The 20,026-nt window shown below is 33.5% G+C and overlaps 1 protein-coding gene across 5 annotated transcripts in view; it reads left to right on the forward strand.

Moving 5' to 3' along the window:
* Positions 1–20,026, forward strand: part of Rfx3 (regulatory factor X3) — a 239,868-nt gene that overhangs the window by 17,917 nt on the left and 201,925 nt on the right. The window contains exon 1 of one of the 5 annotated variants that reach the window (XM_070035667.1): positions 9,132–9,389. The exons of 3 other annotated variants lie outside the window; for them this stretch is intronic. In XM_070035667.1, the coding sequence (XP_069891768.1) occupies positions 9,323–9,389 (67 nt within the window). In that variant the 5' untranslated portion in view covers positions 9,132–9,322. Of the gene's footprint in view, positions 1–9,131; positions 9,390–14,178; positions 14,270–20,026 lie in introns of those variants that run through there. One more of the 5 variants, XM_070035666.1, reaches the window with a different exon arrangement.

Raw genomic sequence — 20,026 nt, forward strand, 5'->3', positions numbered from 1 at the left:
ATGCATGCACACATATATAACAGATTTACGTGTAAACTCCTCCCCCCATGTTTTCTATTGGTGTCAATTGTTATACAAGGGGGTTTCATATTAAGATCATAGATGTCCAGGTATTCATACAATGTAACTCGAACAGACTTCAAAAATATATGGGTTTTGTTGTTTGTAGCTCTAAAGTCCCTTTCAGAATTCTTCAGGTCTACCCTACCCACTTCCAATGTGGAGAGTCTCTTGAAATATTTTTAACTGTAATTAAAACTCATAAAATGAAAGAATTTATTCATGATATATGAAGTATAAAATTCATAATTAATATGCACATGGAAATCAGAATTGACCAGGCTACAATTTGAGTCTTTTTGTACTCAGTTGGCTTGTAGGTAATTTAAGCATGAGAAAGATTCTTTATGTCTGATGGCTTCTGTGATAAAAATTCTCTTACTATGTCTTGTAAGATGCTATTACTGCTTAGATAGCATAGATATCTATTACATATCACTTTTAGTCATAGCTTAGGAATTAAATTTGCTTATAAAATTATATATATACAAAAAGGCCTATTTGAGGGGTATTTACATAAGTAAAAGTTGCTCATGGAGGAAGATTGTCTTGTATTCTGTTATTTGTGCTCATACCAAAATCATGTTTTCTATTTCAGTTCAATGTCAGATTTTCAGTGTTAGTTGCCTGTTATTCATTGTGCTATGTAGTTCCATATTTTAGGCTACTGTATTTTATTAGAAGACTTTTAAACTGTAGAACCACTATACAAACACACATACAAAAAACATTTAATTTAAGGAAGTAGATATTCCTGTGCATCCTTAAACAAAACAAAAACCACTTTGCTCTGTTTGAGCTTGTATATACAATATTTATGTTTAATCCTGGTTTCTAGCCTAAAGGCAGGTTCAGTGATTATACTTGCAAATATTCCAGGCATTTGTATCTGATGTGAATCAGCTGTGCACACATTTTAGCAACCTGTGGTCCACACTCTGCTGAGCATGAATATCTAGTTATTTTTGACATTAAGGACTCAAGTAAATAAAGAAGCCAAGTTTAGTAGCACCAATTGGTTGTACCACCCCTAGTTTATGAAAATATGTGAACTGTAAAGCCGAAGGGATTATTAAGTCTACTCTCATACTCCCCCTCTCCAGCTCTTTTGTTAAGGAGGAATCTAAGCATGTTACAACAGCAGCATGGTGAAATCAGGAAATGTATTCCCATGTATGTATCACTGTGTTTTCACAGATAACAGCTCCTGGTAACTTTGTTTGGTCATATTCCTGTGTTGCCCACCTCACAGATTGCTCTTTTCTCTCAGATTTTGCCTTTAGAAAGAGACCGTGCACCTGGGTGAGGGTGAACAGTCAGAAGATGGTTAGTCCTTGCTCTGTCTGGCAGGGCAGGTTGTATCACTTTAGTGGCTGGGTGTTGTATGAGAAAAAATTGTGAAAGGAATGAAAGTTTTTTCGCCATCATTTAACTTTTCCAATTGTGAATTTTGATATTTCTGGGTTTAGAGTTTGAGTTTCAATTCAGTTGTTCAAATTTAATATAGGTTCTAAATAACCATTGGCTAGTATTCTTTCAGAAAATAATATCTTTCTTTTTATTTAGGTGTTTTATGTTTTCTAAAGTTTTTCTGTGGATTTTTTGGTCACAAAAATTGTGAGGTATGTTAGGTTTTTTTTTGGCACTTACAATGCTATAGAAACTGAACTTATCACATGGATTTATTTACAGTGAATTTCATGATGCCTTTTTTTTATTACCTTCAATTATGAATTTCAAAGTCAAGTGACCCCATACTTTTTTCAAATTTTAAAATGCTTTTATAAGAACAATAGTAGTAGTTGAAAAAGTGTTAACCTAAGTTTTTGAGTGATTTGCTTTTTGACTATATAGTTTCATATATTCATATATAGGTTCATATATTAAAAACTACACACAAACATCCTTTAATTTGTGTGTGTGTGTGTGTGTGTGTGTGTGTGTGTGTGTGTGTGTGTGTGTGTGTGTGTGTATGTGTGTGTGTTCCTGGGACTTGAACTTGGGCCTCTTGCTTCCTAGGCAGAAGACTTTTAACACTTGAGTCACTCCTTTACTCCTTAGTAATGTTTTTGTCTGTTTCTGGACAAGTGGTAGAAATAAATTGAGGAAATAAAATAAGGTAATATTTGGTCAGAAGAAATGAAATCTTCATGGTTCTCATATTGATTTTCTTGCTAAGATATGGGAATTCACACTGGTTATGGAACGTGTAATTTACTTATGTAGCATGTTAATGAACTTACAAATTTTGATCAATTATGAAAATTACACTAAAACATACTCTGTTTTACATCATTTATGGAAAATTTATTGGTAGTCTCTGATTTCTAAAAGATGATCTTGGGTAAATAATTATGTAGAGATGAATCAAATATGATAGTGATATAAATCCAAGAAAATCGCTTTGCAAAGAAGAGGTAGATTGGGATAGCTGAATATGTTACTTTTTAACATGAGTGAAGCACCAGTGAATTTCAGAAGTCACTTTTTAACAATGCTTCTAGTGTGCTGCATCTACGCTTCCTTGTGTTGTTTTCACAAACAAAAACATTTTTGATATGACATGGTCCTAAGTATTAATATAACCATTTTTCTCACAGAGAAAATTACTCTGTGAGGCCAAATTTTTCAGGATCAGAGTGGAATAATTTAATAATAAATCAATTTAATAATGTTTTGACTAATAATTAACTAGTAAACAACTGCTTGGATAACAGTTGAACCCCTGTCTCTGAATAGTATATTCCTAAGTAATCTTGACTTTAATAATTTTATTGGTCACTTTGTGTTTTTGTATGGTGTGTGTGTGTGTGTGTGTGTGTGTGTGTGTGTGTATGTATATGTATACGTGCACACGCACGTGCACACGCTTTGGTCTTGTTTGAGGATTCCAAATTTTAATTGAAAATATTCTCAGTATGATTGCTTGAAATATGTTGTGAATGTGTGGAAATGTGACAATGAAGTCCCCTCTGTATAATAATGTAAGCTAATAAAAAGTATTTTCATACATCAGACTCTGTAGCATTAGAATTAAAATTTCTTTCTTCAAAATGAGATTTGAGGAATATTTAAATTACTTCTTTGTAAAATTCAGTGGAGTCTGTATATTACTAACCACTTGATTTTTTTTTTTTACATCATGTTTCCTGATATCACTGAATATTTTAAAAAACAATTCTCCGAGGGGTTGTGCCCTTTAGAAAGATGACAGCAGAATAAAAAATATTGAATATAAATTCTGTTTTCTCCTTTTTTCTTTCCATCTGTAAAATGTTTCTTTATGCAACTCTTCTTGTAATTATTCTTTTCTCATGAATTCTTATCGCTCACCCCCCTCCCTACCCCTCCTTTCTCTATTTGCTCTCTTCTGCTCTTTGGTTTGCTTAGAGCCAGGCTAATTCTAAAACTTCTTGGCCAACCAACTCATCCTCTCAACTCTGTCTGAGCTCTTTAGTTGCCTTTGTACTTTCTCAGTCTGCTTCAGCTCTCCTTTTTAGACAATTCCACATTCCTCTGTTTGTTGCTTCTAGGTACTGTTAGAGAAACAATTTCCTGTACTCTGCTTCTATGGTGCTTGGTGAGGAAAAAAAAACAACAACAAAACCAGCCAAAACAACAACTATTGAAGAATATATAACCATGGCTCTTAAAAAAAAAAAAAAAAGGATAAGGTGGCGCAGTTGACTGATTAAAGCATGCCCAGTTCAGACTGGTTACGTCAAAGGGCTAAAAGTTGCCATGAATATAGAAAAAATATCTACTTAAAAAAGTAGTTCTAACATCAAGAAGCTGCAGGCAGTATTAACATAGCCAAAATATTCTTAGATGATTCTGGAGAGATTTCTATAGTTAGGATAATTATGGTTAAATCTTATTTTCCATTAAGCTTCATCTTTCTCTTCAAATATTCTATGACAAAGGCCTGTCATTTATAAGAAAATAACTTAATACAGTTGCTTCTTTTAAAGAAGTTCAGCAGCTTTTCCTAGCCCTTGCAACTTTTCAAATTGTTTCATACTGGTTCCTTAGCAGTATTTTATTATTAGACTCCATGCTTCTCTTTTCTTATTTATATTCAGGTAATGCATTTATTCTATTGTATAAATCTGTATGAATAACTTATTAAATATTACTCATTAAAATGTTTATAATGATAGGCTTTACAATTAATATAAAATCCATACAGAACAAGGGAAAACAAAAAAGCATGTGATTTTTTTTATATTAAAATGACATTGGAATTATTTTGCCTTTTTAAAATTTTACTTCTACTAAAGTTCATGACAGTGGGTGTCTAAGTTTATTTTTGTATTACTGGAGTTACTATAAATACAATAAATACTATAAATACAAAAAAAGTTTTTTTCTTTAATTAAATCAAGTTGAAAGTGCTTAATACTATACTTCCCTCCCCTCAAACACTTGCTCAGTTCATAATATACATCCCTTATATCTTTTAGGAGACTGGAAAGTAAAACTTTCTTAGGGGACTGGAAAGAAAAACGTTCTAATTGAATTGTAGATCATAATCTGTGTTTTGTTTATTTTACCAAATTAGGTATTTGAGGATACATTTTGAATATTAGTGTATGCTTAGCATTTTGTCCCTTTGTTAGAAATCTCTCAGTGTGACTTGTTTTTAATAGGATATGTCTTGAATTATGGGCCGATCACTCTTGAAAAGTATTGAGCCCTTTAAACACACTGGTCAGCCCCATAGAGGGAAGCCTACAGGTTTATTAGCACTCTTTAGCCTGAAAGCACAGCATACCCTTTTAGGTTGCACAGCAACAGACTCCCAGCAACCATAATAGATTGAATTTCTAAGAGTGACCAGGCCGGATGTGATAATAAAGCAAGAGGTACAAGCAGTTGTCATGGTTTTCTTTTCACAATAAGCTGGTTTGATTTGGGGAAGCTTAGCTTTTCAAAGTTTGGCAAACTTCTAATAAAACTAGTACTGTTTGTACATAGGACTTCTAGTCTTAAAATAGCAGTGATATTAACAAGTTTACAACAGCCACTGGCTAATAAGGTGCTCAAAAAAACAACAAAAAAAAACCTAAAAGAATTGTCATCTAAAGAAGCTTTTCAGTGTAATTTCTTAAAGAGTTTTCCATAAACTTAAATTTGAATTGTATTAAGAATAATGTACTTAAAAATAAAGAGTCCTATTTGTGCTTTTTTTTTTTTTTTTTTTTTTGCGATCCCCTTTTCTTTCAGCAAGTCTTTGTGGCTTTAAGAATGTGAAATAAGTGGATTTTCATACAAAATTCACACTTGTACAGAACTTCCAGAATTTAAGAATTTTATTTGAACTATATAACATTTTTGTAATTATAAAATAATAACTTGTGGAATCATTGTTTATGAAGAAAGAATAAACTAGTAAAATACAATTCTTCATGATGAGAGTAAAAGTGTAGTGATACTTGTAAAGGTGTAATACTGCAATAGAACTTTGTCAACATTATTTCTTTGTAGTATTTAGTGTGTGTTTGCTAATGTGGCCATGAAAAGAAGATTAATTTGGATATATTCACAACCTGAAACATGATGTTTTCATCAAAAGAAACAGATCCTTATATAGCTGCTAGAGTTGAGAGTGGAACTTGAGCCTTTGACAGCAGTGAGCTGTAAATATACACACATGCTAATACCCTTGATTTGTTCATCTTTTGTGTCAGCATTTGCAAAAGATTGTTAAAGTGGCAGTTATAGTAAAGACTAGCAATTACAGTAAAGAGCAGAAATTAGGTATTTGTGACCTATTATATTTCATTAAAAGACTTCCTTATTAAAATGGCACTACTTTACTCTGATTACTTGACAGCTGCCCTAAACAGATTAGAAAATACACAGCTTTAGCTAAAGGTAAAATCAACCTCTTAAGCAAGTTCATGGCACAAAACAAGTAAATGGTATATATACAATTAAAAAAAAAACCCAACATACTTTAGGTAGAGATGTTTATCAGTGATTGATTGTTCCATCACATTACTTTAGCAACAGCTCACCTACAGTTGTATTTTCCCTCTGAAATATCTTAATATACATACCCACTAGCTTCTTACCAAAAGAGATTTCAGCATCATATAAACCAACATGGTTTCACCAAAGAAGTTTCTTCCTGCTGAGGTTGAGTTGTGGCTGTAGTTCTATGTAAATATTGTCTTTACCATATATAACTCAAAGTTTTGGAAGTTTCATCACCAGATATTAGTTTCTGAAATATATTTAATAATGTTTATCCCTTAATCCAGTAGAGACACAGTGAACTTAAACTTCAGTTTTGGCATCCCTTACACAACAATTAACTCCCTTTCTAGAGATAATTTTTTAATGTGGCTCATTACCTTCAATGATTTTGCTTGCTTTGTTACGAAGTGACTTACATGGTCACTATACAACCCTATATAGAATAGTCCTGCCCTGTTGCCCTGTTATTCTGTCGTGTAGTTTAGCGGTAAAATAGCCAGACCAAAGGCATAATAACAATTCATGACTTGTTTTTGATCGTCTACATCATGATGTGTGATGTTATGCAGTGTGTCTCATTTTATTATTCCCAAATCAAACCTCCAAACACAGGTTCAGTATGAAACAGATTTATATACAGTTGACTCCTCACTGAATCTCTTTGTCAAGATTCATAATTTTACTAAAAGGTGATCACTTTTCTGAATCTAAAATTACTATAAAGATATAACTATGTCCTGTGAGGCATTCCTGTTCTACTTCCACTTGCACAAATACGAATGCCTCTTTAGCTTAAATATATATTCATATATATATATATATATGTATGATACATGTTGCAGGAGATGTTAGCTTACAGAATTGTTAGGAAACAAAGTAAGCCTTAGTCTTTTGAATAAGAGAGACCTGAATTCAAATCTTGGTTTTTGTCATTTGGCAGCTTATTTTGCTTAAGCAAATTTCTTAACTACTTTGATTCAAGAGTTTTTTTTTTAAATGTAAAACTACTCAATGGAATTACAAAATGAAACAAAAGGAAAAATAACAGGAGCTAAGAACTAATTGCAGTTATAGAGCTTTGCATTGAGTTTAGGGGAAAATAGTTATATATATTATATTCATATATATGTACTGATCACACATGAAATAGTGTGTGCTTTTTCAATGTAATAAGTTCTTTGAAGTAATTGCTAGGTAATAAGAATGAACTGGACTACCAAACATGTCCAAACTCTTCCAAAGCTGTGTGTGGTAGGTAGCCCATGCCTATGATCCCAGACAGAACTTGGGAGATAGAGGCAAGGAGGATCATGAATTCAAGGCAAACTGGGTTGCATAATTATTCCCATACCTAAGGAGACCAGGTTAAAAACAAAAACCTAGTCTAAAATCTCACTATTGGTAAGGGCTTTTCCTGCCACTTTGTTTTGTGTAAGAGAGAAATGGTATTGCCATTTTAAAATTAACTAGTGAATAGCTGTTATCTGTCAGTTTTATGATGTATTGAGGCCTGTCCTTGTCAACTTGAAAAGGCTAAAGTTGCTCACCTCTTAACTGCAGTTAGGATGTCACATAGCTAACGAGACTAGCCATGCTGAAGATATTATGCCATAGAAGTGAGTAGAAACTACAAGTTTGGCTTTTAGGGAATGAAGAAGGAAAGGGTTAGTAGTTAGTTGTTAATTATTGATAATGCATATGACAATATAGTACTTTATAGTTTTGGGGCTCCCAAAAATTAAGATATAAATGAATTAAATATCAATAGATTAGGCTGGGAAGGTGGCTCAGTGGTAGAGTGCTTGCCTTGCATGCATGAGGCCCTGGGTTCAATTCCTCAGTACCACATAAGCAGAAAAAGCCTAAGTGGCACTGTGGCTCAAATGGTAGAGGGCTAGCCTTGAGCTCAAGAGCTGAGGGACAGCGCCAGGTCAAGAGTTTAGGCCCCAGGACTGGCAAAACAAAAACAAAAACACAACAACAACCCCTCCACCCCCAAAAATAGATTATAAGACCAAAACCTCTATCATAAAAAAGAACATTCTCATTATATTCTACAAACTTGACACTAAAGTTGATGGAGATATAATCAAGGTAGGATATTAGTCTTAGGTAATGCCTTCCAATAAAATTAACTCCAGAAAGTGATTTGAAGTCAAAAGATGAATCTTGCGGTTCTTACTGTGCTAAGTCCATAGCTTATTGAGAGAGTATCAATAGGATGAGGGTGTAGAGACACTGAAGAAAAAAGATTCCAGATTTGAGTAGTTAATGAAGCATTCAGGAAGGTGTTTAGTCATACATAACATGGGTCTCTGTATTGTTTTGTAGGTATGGTGGCTGTGAGCATGGGGTTGTATATATCATGTATGATTTTGGTGACCAGTTAGTATTTAGTAGCAAATAGTGAAATGGAGTGGAACTCAGGCTTAAAGTATAACTAGACTAGTCTTAAAAATTAGATCAAATATGCGGATGAAAGTGGCCTTGAGGAAGATTAATCTAGCAGATCTGTGTAGGATATGTTAACAGAATTTGGTTCTGAAGTCAGATAAACCCTTCCATTGTTTGAAGGGAAGTATAGGGTGAAGATTTGGATTTGATTCAGAGATACCTTGGTTGGAATCCTGTTATGTTTTACTTTCAATTCATGAATAATACACAAATAACAATAGCCAGTGGGATTTTATTATAGAATAGACTAGTGAATGGCACTTTCAGTGTATCATTTCAGTAGTACTATGACTAATGCTGCTGTTATAATCATTCTTTAGTGGGACTGGGGAAAATATTAGTGGAAGTAAGATGTAGGAACCCAAACCATCCCTCACATTAATAAGGGGAAGACTACAACTGGAAGTTCACTAATTCTATTTCTGCCTGATTGAATTTAGGAAATCAGCTAAGAAACAGTTAAATAAAATATGATTAAATCTCCAGTCTGGCTTTATGGTGAGGTGGATGATGATTTAGCATTCTCAGATTTTTCAGGAGTTCTGTTCTAGAACAGTGGCAATGTTCTGTGGCCTACTTCCTTTTCTTGGCCATAGCGTGCTCCGGGTGCCCATCCCCAAAGCAGCCTTGTTCCATTTTTGCGGGGTGTCTCTTGACACCCCTGAGGCCTAGAGGTGGATATGTCTGCATTTCCTTCTGTTCGGGGAAGGATAGCCCCTGGCTCTTTAACTTGAAATCTTGGGAATCCTCTGAGATAGAGTTTAGAGGACTCCACAGACAGCTTGGGCTGGATAGACTGATTTCCTTCCAGGAGGCACTCAGCCTGATGGGCTATATCAGACTGAAAAATTCAAGAGCCAAGACGATGATGACCTCTCTTGCCTACTCACAAGGTAATGCTGGAAGTGACCATTTGGCATGGTAACAAAGAACACTTTTGACTATTATTTGTGGGATACCAAAAATGAGAATTAAAATAATGAAAGAAAAATGTGTTTCAAGAGAATTGCAGAGACACTGACAAAGTTAGGACATTATCTGGGAGCAGGTAGAATAAAAACAACTCTGTGTTACTCACTATTGTGTTCTTTAGCATTGTCACCTAGCACCTTGCCAACCAATTAGTATTGCTTCTGTTAAAAGGTCAGGGAAATACGTTATAATTTTGCCAGAAATGAAAGTAAAGTCACAGGATATAGAAAAAACCAAGAAAAATAAATTATGGGGAAGCCAATGTAAATCTTTGGATATTAGGGAAAGAACATTTTGCTTGTGGGTGAGGACCATGTTTGTTAAATTTTAAATATAAAGCATTAAAATTATATTACAAGATGAATTATATGAACATATTATAATCATGTAGCTTAGATTATAATATAAATTATTGTAATATAAAATTTTATAATTAAATAAGGATCAACAAAAATGAATAATTGTATACATAAACAGGTTTAAAAATGTTATTTGGATTTTAAGATTAAAATGTTGAATGGCAAAGACAAACTTCCTTTCACAAACTTGATAAGAAAGTGCAATGATTTCAAAATGAAGGATTTGGTGGGATTTGAGGCATGGTTCAGTTGATAGAGCACCAGCCAATGAGCAAAATTATCAGGTACTAAGTTCAAGTCCCAGTCTCAACTAAGACAAAAAACAAAAAACCTGTAATTGATTTTTAGGGAAAAGATTGTAATTGTGGTAGTATTACAGTATGTTGGGGAACAGTGAGTAGGTGCTGAAAAATGTGGCTTCATTTGCAAACTGTTTAGAACATAATGAACTGTCGGTGAACCCAGGCTTTCTTAATATTCACAAGGCAGATGTAAGAGAGGATCATGGGAAAAAAGGATTAGGATTAAAGGAGACTTAAAAAAATAAATATATAATTGCAGGTAGGTATAGTCATGTTCCTAGAATTGTTATGAAATAAATTTTTTAATAATAAATATGTACAGTCATACCATGTCAGAAAATATAGTGCATTTGCAATAACAGTGTAATAGGAAAATCTATTAATGGAGTTAAGATAGCCAAATCCTTTCTGAGAAATTAGATGTGTTAATTAGTGTATATTTTTTTTACTTTTGCTGCTCTGACTTGTAATCATCTAAATACACAGCAAACACCTGTGATTATTTTAATGATCTTTGCCTTGTCTTGTTTAGGTTACCCCAAATATGTGTATTTAGACTGTTGCCTGTTCATATATACTCAGCTGTGCCTGTTTACTTTGTTATTTTTCTACATTTAATGGACCAATATAAAAATTTATGGCAACTGTCACTAATGTCACCTCTACCTTAAAAGAAAAATGAAAACAAACAAAATTATATCATGCTAGGCAGCTATGTTGCTGCTTAGAGTTGACTAATCTCTAGTATCATGGCCAAATTCAGGGCAAAGAAAAGGTATGAACAGATTTAAACCAATAATAAGTATATGTTTTTATATCAGTGTCACTTTAAATTTACTTTATTAGCCAAGAAAGAGCATTTGTTTCAAAGAAATTTTTCCTGTTCTTCAGACCCCTCAAATCAGATTTCCTTAAATAAATATTCTATGAAATTGGGTAAACCCATGTATATATCTTATTAATTTCCTCAGCCTTGTGACTTCTTCATGCATTTCTTTTGCTTGCTTTAAGTAATAAATCATACTATTTTTAAGGAATGAGGAATGCATGTCAGCTGAAAAGTCACTCTTACTCTTGTTTCCTTAAATAAAAAGTTAGCACAATGTTTTCTGGAATTATGTCCTCTTTGGTCTTCTTAGTTAAAAAGTACATTTTTTTAAAGAATAATTTTTCTTCATTATTTTTCCTCACTTAATACTTTTCTGGATTATTAAAATAAAGTTTATTTTTTAACTTAATTCTTTGAAAAGTAGATGTTCTGTCTTCTGAAAAAATCAACAATAACCTCTTATGACTAAATAAATTTAAAAGTATATGATCATTTAATGACTTAAAACAATTTAAGTGTATGGCATTATTCATTTACACTCTATAATTTAAGCTGTGATTGTAGATTTCTAGGAATTTACTTTTAATGTTAACCTAATAAACTTTTAGTATTTTAGTTCACTTGGTCATTCTGGAATTTTATGTTAGAGAACATATTGAGTTTGGCTCATGAGAAGAATTTGAGGTTATTCGATCACATGTCCTCCACCAACTATGAACTATGTACATACAATAGGGTATTAGAATTACTTTTTTATTTATATATATTATTGTAAAGATACTGTACAGAGGGGTTACATTTACATGAGTAAGGTAATGGGTACATTTCCTATCGAGCATTGTTACCCCCTCCTTTTGTTTTTCCCCTACCATCCCTTCCTTCCCTACTTCCCCAAATCCACCCTACCCCCCCCAACCCAAATTGTAAAGTTCATTTTCAACATAGTGTCTTGTACATCTCATTGTTACAATGGGTCAACCTGTATCCTTGTTTCAGCATTTTGTTATTTCCCTTCCCTTCTCCAAATTAGAAAAATGTATATACAAGATGCAGGGCACTGGCATCAAATACAATGAAAACAGGGGTTATACCGTGGGAGAAGAACATACAAAAGAAACAAAAAAGTCACATAGTACATTAAAAACAACAGTGACAAAGATAAAACCTCTTGCGTCCCTATCGTGGGGTTCATTTTGCTTACCATCTTTTATGGTCATATGTACATAGCTTTTGACCTTTTCTGCTAGTCTGGTAAGATTATTCTAGATGTATACTAGTTCATGGGACCTATGTTTCTTTGGGTCTGGTTTACTTCACTTATTTTTTTCCAAGGTTGGACAAAGGGATTGCATGAAACTGCAGAGCTTCTGCATGGCAAAGGACATAGTTAGCAAGATCAATAGAAAACCCACACATTGGAAGATCTTTACTAGGCATACATCAGACAAGGGCCTCATATCTAAAATACATTTAAAACTCAAAAAATTAAATCCCCAACAACAAATCCTCAAACAATTGCCTAAAGACTTAAAGAGAGAATTCTCTGAAGAGGAAATAAGAATGGGCAATAGACACAAGAAGAAATGCTCAATTTCTCTAGTCATAAAAGAAATGCAAATCAAATAACATTCAGATTCCACCTCACCCCAGTTAGAATGGCTATAATGAAGAGATCTAATAACAACAGATGCTGGAGGGGATGTGGTCAAAAGGGAACCTTACTGCATTGTTGGTGGGAGTGTAAACTTGTTCAGCCACTTTGGAAAGCAGTATGGAGGTTCCTCAAAAGACACATAGAGCTCCCCTGTGATCCAGCAATCCACTTTTGGGCATTTACCCAAATGATCACAAACTAGGCCATACTAAAGCTACCAGCATAACTATGTTTATCACAGCATTATTCACCATAGCTAGATATGGAACCAACCCAGATGCCCCTCAGTAGATGAATGGAGCAAGAAAATGTTATATGTGTGTGTGTGTGTGTGTGTGTGTGTGTGTGTGTGTGTGTGTGTGTGTGTGTGTGTGTGTGTGTGTGTGTGTGTGTACATATATATGTATTTACAGGTTTTTCTTGATGGTTGACAATAACATGGTAAGGCACTTTATTTTTTTCACTTTTATGTGTGCTTTAGAGGAAACGATTAGATTGCTGTTTTTTACATTATTGTGTCAATATAGCTCTTATTTAAAAATATAGAACCTGGTTTTCTGTGGTACTATATAAGATAACTTTTCTGCCTAATCACCTACACTCTTCCTCTTTGCCCCTTGCCTCAATTAGGATTAAAGGCATACATTTAGAAGTATTATAGCCGGCCTGGGAATATGGCTCAGTGGTAGAGTGCTTGCCTAGCAAGCATGAAACCCTGGATTCAGTTCCTCAGTATCACATACATAGAAAAAGCCGGAAGCAGTGCTGTGGCTCAAGTTGTAGAGTGCTAGCCTTGAGCAAAAGGAGCTCAGGACCAGTGCCCAGGCCCTGAGTTTACAGCCCCAAGACTGGGGGGGGGGGGAATTCTAGCTACTCCATGAACAGGGATCCAGGAGGATTATGGTTATAGGCCAACAGCAAAAAGTTAGTGACACTATCTCAATAAACAAGCAAGGAATCGTGGTTTGTGACTGTGATTCAGCTAGTTAGAGGCATGGTTAGGAAGATCACAGTGCAAGGCTAGCTTTGGGCTAGCAAAACAAGACCTTATCTGAAAAAATAACAGGCTATGGCTCAGATAGTACTGTCTCCCTAGCATGAGTCAAGCCCTGATTTCAAATCTCATGACCACTGAATAATAAGAATAAAAGTTATCAGCAGATCTTACAGGTAAACAGTGAGAAAGAGCATTTAACCTTCTAATGGGACATTTTCAGGGAGTTTAGGGAGATTGAGAGTATGAATAATGAGCCTGTTAGTCTTTCTTTGTCTCTTTTTAGTTTTCATGTTTCACCCTGCATAATGTCTGAATCTGCTATATCAGATTCATAGTCAAATAAGTATATACTTTCCATGCATTTCCATAGTGATTTTATAGATTAACAGATATCAAGCATGTATCAGAGCATGTTTCATTAAAGGTAGAGAAACATACTGGCTGTTACTCTTACAAAATTCAGCCAATGAGATGGTAACATGGGGCCCAGTGAATCTCAACTACTTGGTAGAGTAAGTGGCTAACATAACTTCTGATGTCATAATTCTCCTACCTAACAATAGGCTGGTTATAGGAAGATGCAACGGTTTGGTTGTGTGAACTTCTGCTTCCACTGCAAACAATATTTTAAAGAGAGACCTTCCCCTGGCATTCAGAAAGGTGAAAGGAACAGGGCTATAAGGATGTATGTGGGGGTGGGTTGGGGAAGAGGTACATCCAGGAAGGAGAGGCACAGTGTGTGTGAGTACTTACAAGCTGCTCATCATCATTGGTCTTTGAGATAATGGTTGCATCCTATTGCTTTCTTGTAGTAAAAAAATAATTGAAATGCATTCACCAGTCATTCAGGCTAAGAAATTCCTAATTTGCCATTTCTTTTTTTAGAATGAAGCTTATATGATTAAAATTAGTATTTTAAGAAAACCCTTTGGTTAACATTTTTTGTAAGAGGATACAATCAATAATTTAAAATGTTAAAAAATTTACTTTTTTAACTTTTATTTATTCTTTCTCTTCATGAATGGTTGGCAAACACTGTAGCACTAAATTATCCTCCTGGCCTAACTAATTGATCTTGAAAACCTATTTGTTGGAAGTGGCACTGTGGCTCAAGTGGTAGAGCACTTGCCTTGAGCTGAAGAGGTCAGGGAGAGCACCCAGGCCTAGGGTTCAAACCTGACGGCCGACAAAACAAAAACAAAAACAAAAACAGAACCTTGCCTTAAAAAAACCCTATTTTTTTTTGAGTTTATTTCATGATTCTAGAAACACTGCATGTTTATTTCCAGTGAAATCTGTGGCAATGAAATATAATATATATGCCTTCCCAGGGACTATATAGTTCTTTCTTTCATTTTGGTATGTGCACTTTTTGTGTTTAAGTGGTCTGAGTTTATGTGGTCCATGAGAAGATCAATATGTAATCTACTAGATAAGAGATAAAAGCTTGAGATAAATAAGTTGGAATTACACCCTTCACTGCTCTTCAAATCTGTAGCTCTGTAAAGATTCTTCACTAGGTGTTTCAAAATTTTGTCTATATTTTCTCAAAATTTTGTTATGTATATGGAATTTTTAAAAAGACAATTAGCTTTATGCTAAATGCATCACAACATGATCTGTAAGAAATACCTGGGTTTATGTATATGAGCTATAGTATAAGAGATCTAATCATCTTTATCAGGAAATAAAGTACAAATTCTTTTAACTTTCTTAGGGAGTCATAAAATATCTTCAGTTAGGGCTCTGAATAACATTTCTGGGGGAAAGGATTTTAAAGCCAATGTTCTATAGACCTGCCCTTTGTGCAAGCATAAATTAAGAATAGCCAACTGTGTCTCTCATTTTTTTTCCCCTGTAATTTACTAGAAGTGATAGTCAACATTTTATACCTCTTTAGACTCCGCATTTTTCTTTTCAAGTAATAATTCCAAAACAGAGTCATACTAACTTTTTACAAGTGCTATTGGTGGTTTGTTTCCAAAGTGTACAATGTTTTAAAAAGTATACACATAAAATATAAAAATAAAAATGCAAACCATTCATATTAAGTATATAATATCTACGTGTAAATTGTATGTATTTATTTTTGGTGGTACTCAGGTTTGAACTCGGTGCTCTGTGCTTTCTAAGCAGGTGCTCTACCACTTATGCTGTTCTCTTTGCCCTTTTTGCTCTGTTTTTTAGATAGGGTCTTTCTTTTTGCCTGGGCTATCCTGAACCAGTCTTCTTATTTATATTTCCTACTGCATCTGGGATAATAGGCACTTACTGCTGCTGAGATGGGAACAGGGGTAGGGTTCTTATAAACTCTTTGTATAGGCTTGCTTTGAACATTGATCCATCCACCTGATCTCAGCCTCTCAAGTGGGTAAGATTACAGGCATGAGTCACCACACTCAGCTTCTATCATTATTTTTTAATATGATTTTATTTGTTTCTTGGGTTTTATAACACCATCCCTTTGCACTTGTTTATTGGTTTCTTAAAAGTGAGTTTCCTTAGCTGCTGTCTGTTTAAAGGCCTTTGACAATTCTAGGCTATGTTAGCCATTGTAAGTAATATTGTCTAGAAATATTTTCTTCACTGAAGTACAGAATTTTGTCTTTGATATAATAAATTCTGAAATATGTTTTCACTATCAAAATGTGTATTTAAGTCTTGTGACAATTTGGAAAAATTTTGGCTTGTGAATCATCAAAACTACCTGAAATTCAATCAAAATTAGGTATTAAATACACAAATTCAACATAATTGTTTAGACTCAAATCATAGTATTCTACAAATTGGATATAGGTTAGTAAGTTCATACCTTTAAATGAGTATGACTAGAATTTAATACCATCAAGCTGACAATGACTGCTTTTCTTAGATCTAGTCATTGTGGTTTAGGGTGCTAAATACTCTAAACTAATAATGTTTAATTCTCTCTCACAGTTTATTTTGGACATGGAGGTGTATTGGAAAGTATGGCAAAAATAAGGACTGAAAAGTTATAAGCAAAGATGCAAGTCATAGAAACTTCTTACTTTATCTAGGAGAAGTGAAATGAGAGACTTATTACCTGTTTTCAAATTAATTTCTATTTCTCTTCATGCTTTTAAAACACTTTATTGCCGGGCCTTGGTGGCTCATACCTGTTATCCTAGCTACTCAGGAGGCTGAGAGCTGAGGATAGTGGTTCGAAGCCTACTTGGGAAGAAAAGTCACCATGGAACTTCTATCTCCAACAAACTACTGGCTCAATCAAGTGGTAGAATGCTAGCTTTGAGGACAGAGAGGCTCAGGACAGTGACAAGGCCCTGGGTTCAAGCCCCAACTGGCAAAATAACAACAACAGCAGCAAAACCCCCCAAAAATTTACCAAAAAAGTGAGCATAATAGCAGGTATATAGATATTTAGTCACTTCCTTGAAAGCCAAAACCTGAATAGAGTGAGCTTAAATTATAGAAAAGTTGACTTTGATTCAAGGAAATTGTCCTTAAAGCAGGTCATTAAATTCTGTGGTGGACTACAGACAAATGTTTGGTATGTTATTTCTGGTCTCTAATACGAGAAAGGGTAGTTGTTTACTAAAGAATATTTAGTGTGTACCTATTTAGATATATAGGCATATCTATATCCTATAAATATATAGATATAGATAGATATATAGATCTATCTATATACAGGATATATCTATTATATCTATTACATAGATATATAGGAAAATTTTAATATAAGGGAAAATTATATATTACACATATATCTATAGCTCTATATCTACATATATAGATTATATATCTATTATAGAGATATAATTGTATATCTAATATATAGATATATAGATCTATCTATAGATAGATATTATATAGATCTATGATATTATATAGATATATAAATCTATAGATATTATATAGGTATTATATAGATATATAGATCTACAGATATATATAGATAGATCTACAGATAGATCTACAGATAGATAGATAGATAGATAGATCTTCAGGTAGATCTATCTATATATATCTGTAGATCTATCTGTCTATCTATCTATAGATATCATAGATATCTATATATAGATCTATCTATTATCTGTAGATCTATATTATCTATAGATAGATCTATATATCTACATATATCTATGTAATATCTATAGATAGATCTATATATCAATAGATCTATCTAGGATATATCTATATAGATAGATATTCTCTATATAGATATTCTAGAGTCTATGTAGAATTCTATATCTATATGGATATATAGATATTCTATATATAGATTATTTAGATATATGGATTCTATATCTACATAGACATGTAAATATCTATATATTCTATATATAAATTCTATTGATATAGAATCTATCTTATTCTATATCTATATAAATATATAGATAGATCTCTATATAGATTCTGTAGCTATAGAACTATCTCTATATAGATATAGAATAATAGCATCGATATAGAATCTATATGTAGAGTATCTGTATATACCTGTATAGATGGAAATATCTATGTATACCCATATAAATAGATATAGAATAATATAGATAGATAAATTCTATAGTCTATATATAGAATATATCAATATAGATATTATATCTGTTTAATCTATATAGAATATCTAGATATATAGATACGTTGGTATAGAATATGTAGAAAACATGTATTGACTATATAGAAAATCTGTGTAGAATATATATAGTAATATATATATTTATCCATATATCTATCTCTACCAGGTTTCAAGTCTACATCATAGTCTATTAAACTATGTTAGTAATTGCTTTTGAAAGTGATTATAGGTTATTTTCACACTCGTCACTAAAGATGTTACATGTAGCTCATAGGTATTTTAAGACATTTTTGAGATATATTAGAAATTGCAAGTACATTTCAAATTTGTGATTATACAAATAAAGTTCACTTTTGTTAAGGTATAATATAGTCCATGTTAGATATGCACTTTGAAAATATGTGATTAAAAAATCAGGACAAAGTATGAGCTAATGCAACAATGATACTTAACTCACTATGTTGGAAATGAACTTATGACTTGGAGGGGAAGGGAGAGGGGAGTAGTAAGTGGGGGAAATGAGGGAGGGGGTAACAGTATTTAAAAGAAATATACTGATTACCTTATGTAACATAATCCCCCTGTTTATCACCTTTACAATAATTTTTTTTTTTTTAAAAAGCTAGATGTGGTGTTGCATGACTATAATTCTGGCACTTGGGAGTTGCAGATTCGCCTAGGCTATATAGTGAAACCAGCTCAAAAGAAACTTAAACAAACAAAACAAAATCCAAAGCACTTGATGAAAATCCAGAGAAAGCAAAAAGTTAGTCAAGAATGTGAAAATCAAGTTGGTCTAGTATAAGCAGTAGGGCTTATGAATTAATTGAACCTGAGTTTAAATACTGATTCACTGTGCTTACGTAATATGAAGAGAACTACTGTTACCTTGCAGATTTGTGAAAATTGAATAAGGGATATATACAAAATTTACAATGCAGTGCCTTATCCAAAGTAGTGCTTTTTAGAAGTCATAGTTTCTTTCATCCCCCGCAAGTCTAAAAGTTGGATTAACAAAAGTCAAAGGGAGTTTAAAAAATCCAGAAATTGGATTAAGAGACTCAGCAGAATGGAGTGAAGAATATAGGAATACATTTAATTGTAGTTATTTCCAAGGGAGGTACTCAGTAAGTTTTTTTTCCCTTTACTATTGAACTACCTTGATTATCTTGATGTGACCAACGATTTCTTTATTCAATTAGCAAGAAATTAGTCTTCATCCTACCTTGACCACAGAGCTTCAACAGCTCGATCCAATGTTACAGAGATACAGATACATAATGTTTTAAATAAGAAAACATGGAAGTGGAGAGATGGAGTATATTACAGCTTGTAACTAATATTTCTGAAGGGCCCCTATGGAAAGGCACTGGGGCAAGTACTTTCTGAGTGTACCATAGGGGGAACAAGTGGTTTAGAGTAGTGATCCTTTATAGTTTTCACTTCTGAAGTTTAAAATGAAAATTTTAAATTTTAAATGAAAATTACTAGCAGTTTCCCTAAGTTTGTGGGAAACTGCTTGGGCTATGAAATCAGAAGTACATGAGATACATGAGATGAAATGACTTAGAGGACCTTTATTGGAACATCTTTTTTTTATTTTAATTTTTATTTATTTTATTTATTATTATTTTTTGCGTCTGGTCATGGGGCCTGAACTCTGGGCCTGGGTGCTGTCCCTCAGCTCTTCAGCTCAAGGCTAGCGCTCTATCACTTGAGCCACAGCGCCACTTCCGGCTTTTTGCTTCTGTGGTGCTGAGGAATCGAACCCAGGGCCTCTGGCATGCAAGGCAAGTGCTCTACCACTGAGCCACCTTCCCAGCCCTGGAACATCTTTTTAAATACATAAATGCGTA

This window comes from Dipodomys merriami, unplaced genomic scaffold (assembly GCF_024711535.1).
Source record: "Dipodomys merriami isolate MVZ:Mamm:240054 unplaced genomic scaffold, mDipMer1.0.p SCAF_26, whole genome shotgun sequence".
In the NCBI taxonomy this organism is placed as follows: domain Eukaryota; kingdom Metazoa; phylum Chordata; class Mammalia; order Rodentia; family Heteromyidae; genus Dipodomys; species Dipodomys merriami.